This window comes from Salvelinus sp. IW2-2015, linkage group LG1 (genome assembly GCF_002910315.2).
Source record: "Salvelinus sp. IW2-2015 linkage group LG1, ASM291031v2, whole genome shotgun sequence".
Taxonomy (NCBI): domain Eukaryota; kingdom Metazoa; phylum Chordata; class Actinopteri; order Salmoniformes; family Salmonidae; genus Salvelinus; species Salvelinus sp. IW2-2015.
Genome location: NC_036838.1, coordinates 7,450,553 through 7,460,119, shown reverse-complemented (window position 1 = coordinate 7,460,119; position 9,567 = coordinate 7,450,553). Strand labels below are relative to the sequence as shown.

General features: G+C 43.5%; 1 protein-coding gene across 3 annotated transcripts in view; it reads right to left on the bottom strand.

The window, feature by feature from the left end:
- Positions 1–9,567, bottom strand: part of LOC111958004 (nucleosome-remodeling factor subunit BPTF) — a 53,577-nt gene that overhangs the window by 43,055 nt on the left and 955 nt on the right. For all 3 annotated transcript variants that reach the window (XM_070435407.1, XM_070435421.1, XM_070435450.1), the window contains exons 2-3: positions 6,579–7,401; positions 1,437–1,657 (exon numbers count right to left, since the gene is read on the bottom strand). In XM_070435407.1, the coding sequence (XP_070291508.1) occupies positions 1,437–1,657; positions 6,579–7,401 (1,044 nt within the window). The remainder of the gene's footprint in view (positions 1–1,436; positions 1,658–6,578; positions 7,402–9,567) is intronic.

The following is a 9,567-nucleotide window of genomic DNA, read 5'->3' as shown; positions in this document are numbered from 1 at the left end:
AATCGGTATCGGCTTTTTTGGTCCTCCAATAATAGGTATCGGCGTTGAAAAATCATAATCGGTCGACCTCTAATATGGACTACTATATCTAGAGCCTTACATGAGGTGCATGTGCACATCCCTCCTAACAAACATGCACACACACACACACACACACACACAATGCTAATGTGCCCAACTTGCATGAGTCATAACTGTAAAACCCATACACACACACCCAATACCATGGATCTGAACTGAGTAAGTGTGTGTGTGTGTGTGTGTGTGTGTGTGTGTGTGTATGCTGCCGTGCCGATCAGCGCCCTCACATTACCAACACAGAGACATTGATCAGCGCCCTCACATTACCAACACAGAGACATTAAGAGGTGCAGCCGTGGGCAGGAGGCAATCTGCAGCCTCGTTGGAACCAACCGAACAGAGAAAATGATGCCAATGATGAATATCAACAAAAGACAGAGCGTATCTGCGTCCCAAAAGGCACCCGGTCAAAAGTAGTGCACTACATTTGCCATTTTGGGACACAGCCAGAGTAAGTGTTTGCTCATCACTTAACACCATTCATTCACCATAGGGGGAGAACTGAAAGGGGAATAGAGTAATAGACTAGTAGTTCTCTTCAAACCACTGAGCATTGTCAAGAGGCAAAACCAATGACTGATGGAAATGACAGAGTGGCCCAATTCAGAGAGACTGATAATATATTCCATTGAGGCAGGCATTGCTGTAATTGTGCTCCTTTCCCTCAGACGGGCAACAGCCAAACAACCATTCGTTGATTTTATTTGTCAGAGTCAAACGCTAATTACTGGAAGTACCCGCTCTTGACTAAGTGTGCATCCCAAATGGCATCCTATTCTCTTTATAGTGCAATACATAGGGAATAGGGTGCCATTTAGGACATAACAAACTGTCTTATTTGAAGAAAAAGCCTAACCTTACTTTATAATGTAAAAACAAATACATAACAGCTTTACCCTACCAAACTGTGCTCAAAATTCACTGGGGTCTCAATAGATTCAATGTAAAGCTTTCACCCATCCAATGATAGTAACACAATGATAGACATCAAAAGGAAGGAAACAATAGGATGTGTACTATGGGGAATGTAAGGTTAGTTATCTAACAACGTACAGAGAGCTGTATTCAATAGGCATGTTGTCAGTGTGTAATACCGGTAGTTTAATAGTAAATAACTACGCAAACAACTGGTAAAACCTTATTCTGAAATGACTGTAAATGACAATACTAGTCCTAGAATAAACAAGAAAAAAAATCCCAAAACCTGTGTGTGTGTACCCTAGGCCTCGTTCAGTAGGTAAACGTTGCAGAACTGCCATTAATAGAGAGTTTTATTCTACCTTATTCAACATGTCAGATAGGGCATGTTTGTTCTACATAACCTACATCTATCTGAACGTGTCCACATCTCTTACCGTTGGCAGCGGTGAGGAAGCACTTGTTTACGCCGCGGGCCTTGTTGGTGAGCTCCTCGGTGATGTCCATGTGAGTGTGCACCTCGTCCCTGATCTCCTCCAGCGTGGCATACAGGTGGGCCTCCCAGTAGCCCTTGTCCAGGCAGTCGATCAGCTCAGCCAGCTGCACCTTGGTGCTGTAGTACCAGATGGTCTTGTCCTCCTGCTCGCCGTCCTCCTCACTGGGGTGGAGGAAGTGAGCGAGACACCGGTGGAGGGGGTGGAGAGAAAAAAAGGAGGGGAGCGAGATAAGAGGTAGATGGAGGGGACAGGGAAGTAGAGAATATGGGAGACAGAGAGGGATAGAATAAGAGAGAGAGGATGGAGAAAGAGATCAATGTCTTTGATTAATTGATGCCATCATCAAATGACGAGCAGTAGAATGAAGAACATTTAAGCAGACACCTGCCATTGTAAATTGTCCATTGTAAGGACATAGTACTGACAACTATTTAATACATGTGTCTTCTATGGTGCCAGTTTTCCTTAAAAGGGCCATTCAGCCACTTTACAAACTCATATTCATTATCTCCAGCACCATACGGGTGTCTAGATATGTGAAAACGGTGTGTTTCTATGATCTGTGGTTGCAAAGATAAGAAGGTCCTAAATGCTTCTCTGTGACATCACAAGGTAGGATTAAAAGTAAGAAAAACTGTGATTTTCAAAACCTGAAACGAGTTTCAAGCCAGAGGGAGGGTATTTTATTTCTCCACGTCACCGTGAATCTCAATGTGTTTGAAAAATCACAGTTTTTAAAATGTTTTAACTTTTGATTACGTCATCGGGTAGAACGCAGAAAATGCGCAGTTTTCACATACACTGTATGTAGACACTGGTACTGTGCTGGAGACAATGAAAATGAGGTTGAGAAGCGGTGGAATTGCACTTTAAGTTTTAACATTGACTTAGCTGCAATCAAGGAAAACATGATTATTGGGAAATTAAAGTTGTAAGACCTTTGAGCGCTCTAGGCATGCATAACACATAGGCCCACATCAAATATCAACAAAATGGACAGCTTTGTGCACAGCAGGGTCTAGGCCTGGGTCTCACTAGCCTTAGGCAGTATTCCAACAATCTAGTCAGCATCCTCTCAGGATGCAACCACCCACTCGAGACACACACACACTCTCTCTCTCTAAGGGGATGGTGAAGATCGTTTACACTGCTCCCAGTGAAGGCCACCTTCTTGAATGTGAGCGGCAATGAGACAGTGAAGGCTATCCCCGAATCCCTCTGTTCAGGTGTGTGTGTCTGTGCTCGTGTACATGAGTGTGTGACACTCTCCTCTCAGGTTAAAGGAGTCTGCTACCACACCATCTGTGACTAGTGCTTAATAGCTGGCGTATATGCTATCGCTTAATAATATTTGTGTGTTTACATTGTCATCATCCTTCAAACAAGCGAGGCATTGGCCTTTCTATACCTTACCAGAGAAGCTAAAAAAGTGATGTAAGCCGCTCTGTATAAAAGCGAAGATTGAAGAGTGCCATCTGTCATGTAAAAAAAGCTCACAGTTTGAACATGATCACGGGTCAATTGCTTGCACTTTTGCTTCAATTCTGATTCTGGGTTAACAGTGTTTCTTGCGTGTATAACGTCAGTGCCTGATTGAAATTTACACTGTAAACGTGAATAAATAAGTAATGATCACTTATAATATATTACTGATTGTTTGGCGCTTCTGTCGGGGCTGGCTAGCTAGCTAGTGTCGGGTAGCTTTAGCAACAGGGTGGAATGGCAAGAGTTAGCTGTTTATATGTTAGCATAGAGATTGCTGCATTAGCCGCGAGCCTGTTAGCTAGTTGTGAACACTCCTGTGTTCTGCACTCGTGCGGATGTCTCTCGGCTCACCCTCACTCACCCTTGAATCAGCTAGCTAGCATAATAAGCTGTCAGGTGGTCGACATGGCTTATTCTCAGAGCTGTGCAGTTTTAGCTTGCTTGTATAGCTAAATGAACTAATGTAAAAGCTAGTTTTTAGCCAACGTATAAACAACTCTTTCACCTAGCAAGTTGGATAACGAAAGTTTATTTAATTAATGCAATGTTAGCTAAGATAATAGAATGATCCTAGCTAGCTAGCCAGCTACATTTGTCAGCGGGAGATTTATTTGCTAAAATGAAGACACCTTTGAGTCAGCTAAAGATCATCTTTGTATCTACCAACTAGCAGTTAATTTACTACATGTCAACATATCTAGTCCTAACATGTACTTTATAGTTATGTCAGAGCAATGTGCATTATATCATTGTCCACTGAATTAAAAACCCAAGACATCTCAAAGACCAGGCAAGAAAGTTAGATCTAAATGCTTTGTAAAAAAGCCAGTCCTAAATTGCTCCGTCCCCTATGGCCCTAACCCCTCGATGTTTGCAGACCTGTATGGTCTGGGTAGGTAGGGTATAAGCAGTGCAATGATGGATCTCACACCTTACAGATCTGCAAAAACAAATGGTTAGGGACAAGGGGAGGTGTAGGGAGTGGTTTGAGACCTGACTTTCCCAATCACACAGAGTTATTGGATGCTAGCCCACCACCTCAAAGCTCAACATTGACAAGAGAAGCTGCTCTTCCTCCCTGGAAGAGCCTGCCTGCTCCAATACCTCTGTCACAGTTAACAACTCCATTATGGCCCCTTACCAGACTGTATAAATCTCCTTCACACTCTCCACTGGCTCCCATGAGCAGTGTGCATCAAATTCAAATCACTGTTGCATGCCTATAGGGTAGCAAGGCGAATCGATCCTGGCCCAATCTTTGTCAGCACTGCCAAATGTATTAGTCTTCATATTGCCATTATATATGTACATGTTGCACGTCTTCTCTCCCAAATTTTTTTTCTCCTGTAGCTGACCTAAGAGCACTGTTGGAGGTAGGAGAGGCTGAGATACCCAGAAGGTAAACAACAACATGTATAATTTGTAAATAATGTTTAGATCAGTGTTCCCTGTTCTTGGGGGCCCAAAGGGGTGCACATTTTTGTTTTTGTCTTAGCACTACACATCTGATTGAAATCATCAAAGCTTGATGAGTTGATCCTTTGAATCAGCTGTGTAGTGCAAGGCCAAAAACAAAAATGTCCCCAGGACCAGGTAAAGGGTCAACCATAGTAGTACGTCACGCCTGGACCAAATTAGGGTTAAGTGCCTTGCTCAAAGGGCACAGACAGATTTTTCACCATGTCGGCTCAGGTATTCAAACCAGGGACCCTTCAGTTAGTGGCTCAACCCTCTAACCGCTAGGTTACCTAAGAAACACAGGTTTAGACAAAAGTGTCAAATACATGCCCCACATTCTTCCTCCAAAGGACCTTTCTATAGAAAGACCAGGAGAGCCATTAGCAGTTGCCTTCAACACTCATCCTTCCCTTTTAAAAAGGAGTTTGGACACTATACTCAGTTTAGTATTGTGGTCTTCATTTCACATTGTGATGACAACGGTTTTCATGTTCCTCCTAGTGTCAGGACAGCAAACAGTTAACACAGCAGCGTCCCTTCAAAGACTGAGGTGTTTTAGGCAGGGACATGATAGACCAGGGCCAATCCTGCACAACAGCCCCAGGTCAGACAACAGCCCTAGCCCATCATCCCATCCCTCCACCCTAACCCCGTGTTTCCCAATCCGTTCCTCCAAGGCCCCTAGCAATTTTTGTCCTATCACACCTGATCCAACTAATAAATTGCTTGAGAAGGGATGTCCAGGGGGATATAACATTACAGAATACTCAGATATAAATGTATTGTCTAGAACAGACACAATTATCTGCCAGGTAGAATAGGAAGTTGAAATAACTATTTATTACACTGAACAAAGATAAACGCAACATGCAACAATTTCAAAGATTTTACTGTGTTACATAAGGAAATCAGTCAATTGAAAGGCCCTATTGATTGTAGGGCAGATATAACTGTCAAAGGGATTTCTCTCGGGGCAGTTGAAAGGCCCTAATCTATAGATTTCACATGACTGGGAATACAGATATGCATCTGTTGGTCACAGATACCTTCAAAAAAGGTAGAGGCGTGGATCAGAAAGCCAGTCAGTAACTGGTGTGATCACCACTCCTCTTCAATGGCTGTGCGAAGTTGATGGATATTGGTGGGAACTGGAACACAATGACGTACATGTCGATCCAGAGTATCCCAAACATGTCTGATGAGTATGCAGGCTGGGACATTTTCAGCTTCCAGGAATTGTGTACAGATCCTTGCAACATGAGGCCGTGCATTATCATGCTGAAACATTCACACTGTCTGCCATTTGCCCGGTACAGCTGAAACCGGGAACTAAATCTCCCATATGTAAAGTGTTAGTTTCATGTTTCATGAGCTGAAATAAAAGATCCCAGAAATGTTACATAAGCACAAAAAGCTTATTTCTATCAAATGTTGAACACAAATTTGTTTACATCCCTATTAGTGAGCATTTCTCCTTTGCCAAAATAATCCATCCACCTGACAGGTGTGGCATATCAAGAAGCTGATTAAACAGGATGGTAATTACACAGGTGCACCTTGGGCTGGGGACAATAAAAGGCCTCTAAAATATGAAGTTGTGTCACACAACACAATGCAACAGTCTACAGTTTTGAAGGAGCGTGCAATTGTCATGATAACTGCAGGAATGTCCCCCAGAGCTATTGACAGACAATTGTATGTTAATTTCTCTACCATAAGCCACCTCCAACATCATTTTTGAGAATTTGGCAGTATGCCCAAAAGGCCTCACAACCCAACCGCAGAAACTCTACATCTGGCTTCTTCACCTGCGGGATCGTCTGAGACCAGTCACCCAGACAGCTGAGGAGTATTTCTGTCTGTAATAAAGACCTTTTGTGGGGAAAAACACATTTTGATTGGCTGGGCCCGGCTCCCCAGTGGGTGGGCCTATGCACTGCCAGGCCCACCCACGGCTGCGCCCCTGCCCAGTCATGTGAAATCAATAGATTAGGGCCTATTGACCTTATTTAAAATGACTGATTTCCTTATATAAACTGTGACTCAGTAAAATCTTTGAAATTATTGCATGTTGCGTTAATATTTTTGTTGAGTATAATTTTCGAGTGAGTGAACGTTTGTTTGTTGTTGTCTACTTACACCACGATGCGGCGGTCCAGGAACCAGTACTTGCGGCGGTGGCGGTCATAGCCGATTGGCAGCTGGCGGATGTATGGCCGGCTCTTCTGCGCCTCCGTCACACAGTCCACCACGCCGGGCACCTTGTGTGCCACGCAGACCTCACACTGCCACTCGTCCTCGGGTACCTCCACCAGCGGCGGCTTCACGCACTCCAGGTGGTAGACGGCCGAGCACGTCTCACAGCAGAGAAGGTCCCCCAGCCGGTGGCACACCCTGCAGTGGTCGTCGTACGCCACCACCCCCTCCGACATTAACTCTTCTCTAGCCAAGTTGGTGGCCAAGAACTGGTCCACAAGGAATTGAAGGACCTTAATTTTGCTCTCGAGGGGCTCGTAGGGGTACTCCTCGCCCTCCAGTAAAGGGAGCACCTGGCGGTACTCTGGGTCACTCTCGCAGTAGGCGCGCACCATCTCGGGCCAGGTCATGCCGTCGATGAAGTAGAGTGTGGAGTTGACGCTGTCCTTGAGGTCGGCAGGACCGAACGTGGTGTTGGACGTGTCCTCCTCGCGCAGGATGGCCTTGAGCAGGGCGGTGTGGGTCTCAGCCAGCAAGGTGCACTGCTCCTGGCCCGCCAGCGCCGCACAAAAGTCCTCGAAGCGGAACGGCGAGAGGCGCAGGACCGAGCCGAAGTTGCGCAGCACCTCATAGACGGCCGAGATGTTGAGGAGCTGATTGGCCGGCACCAGCAGGTCCTCTGAGGACTTGGGCAGCTCCAGGGAGGGCACCTCCTTGGCCTCGAAGATGGGCGAGCGGGGCCTGTGCGGGTGTCTGCCCCTCCGGCCTGAGACAGAGAGGGATGAAGAGAGAGAGAGGGCTATAAATTATGTAAATAATTAAAATCAATCAAGAGACATAAAACGGGGTCAGGAAAAAAATGCCCTTCAACACTGAGTGCTGGACTCTGAGAAACACAACAAAAACAGGTGAAGAAACAAAGACAAAACTAGATACATACCGAATGAGCCAAAGCAGGCAGCACAATTTCCATCAACCATAACAGCTGTCGATGTTTCTATCAAACAGGCAGGGCTTCTTATTCAACACATTTGAGTGTGTAACTATTTTGTTACTGTTTATTGATAACAGCTCTGTGAATGTGTGCATTACTTTCGCTGTATCAACTTTTAAGCACAGCGTATTGGTTATAACCAACTCGTATTTTTCACCCTTCCATAAATCCCACGGTTTATATAAAGTCTGAATCTCTTCTACAAACAGAATTTCTCCCTTTGGAAAGAGAACTTTTGATTTACTCAGTACATTTAAAAAAAATCAGGTCTTAAAAGTGTAAATAAGCTGACCTAGCACCTGGTACTTGAGTATTCACTGTGCAGTGGAGAATTTGGCCTTCCTTCACTCACTCTACCCTGGGCCAGAGTATGGGTGCTGATCTAGGGTCAGCTCCCCCTGTCCATGTAATCTTATTCATTATGATCGAAAAGGCTTAACTGATCCTAGATCAGTACTTTTTATGAATATGGGCCCTGATCAAGTTCAGAATCTGAAACATAAAGCCAGGGATCCACACCCTCTGATATCAGATAGAGTAGGTAGGTATAACAACTAACATACTATAGTTTTAAATTAGATTTCAAACATTAGACAGGGTGTAGGCATAGATGAGGTGACATTAAAAATGACCAACAAGCACCTCTCCCCTGAGCGTGTGCCCCCAGTGAGGGCTGTGTACAAACACCTCTGCCTTCATTCCTCCCGCCCTATGCACAGAGTCTCTGTGTATGTGTAAGCATGTATTTGTGACTCAGTGTGATAAAATGAGTGTGTGTGATTATAGGTCATATGAAAGGCACATAAACCACTCATTGAACAATTCAGCCATATTCACATGTTAAATCGGGCCTATTTGGGGTAGGAGGTTATTTGCGTAATCAGTCACTGGGGTGCAATGGAGAGATAGAATTATGATTCAAGAAATACCATGTTGTCTAGGCTGTACACATCTGTGCTTATGAGATGTGGGGCAAGTTATGAAACACATTCACAGACATTTTAGGATGCATACCATATCAATAAATCTATAATTTTATGGAAATATTATTCTGAAATATTATTCTGCCTTGCATTATGAATCAGCAGATCCATTCCAGGTCTACAGGAACATGTGGAATTATGATAATTTAAGATTTTAGTGACCACCATATGAAAATGTACAATAATTTATACTAATCTTATACATAATCCTGAAAAATACAAAATGGTTCCTTATATTGCATACATGGCTTAAAAATGGACTACATGAAGACCAAAGTACATGAATGACATCAATGTCACTTTCACTAATGTTTTGACATTATACAAGATCAAAACTATTGACTTTACAGTTCAACAATTATTTTTCAAAGAAGGTTACCTTTGCTCTTCGTTTACATTGATAGATTGGCTTTGCTATGGTTACCGTACAATTTAGTACGTGATATTATAATGAGTTCAAGCTGCAACAGGTGAAATTAGAGCGCCTCTTTTCAAAACAAAGGGCCGCGCGATGATGTCCTGTCAAACTGATTTGACCACAATCTCACGAAATATATCGCAACACTTGATTTTCTGAAGGAAAAAATGTTTTAAACTAAGGGGGGGGGGATATATTACAACTAGTTGATGAAACTGACCCTTAATTGTTTACATCTACTACAGGAACTGTATATTCATGCCATGCAAGGCGACAAAGTATCAAAAACGCACGCGCAGTTCTAAAACAAAAGGTATAAATCTTATCCTGATATTTTGTAGCCAGATAGTGCAGCATGGCATGCTTGTTGACGATAATTGCTAAATGAATGAATGGAAAGTAGCTAAATGTTTATCTGGAACTAACGCCTAATATGTTGCATGCAAAATGGTGCAATTATGCAAATGAACAATTCTACATTACAATAATCCCCATCGTCAAATTCGTGTTCATTTTTGCCAATAGTTGCAGATTTTT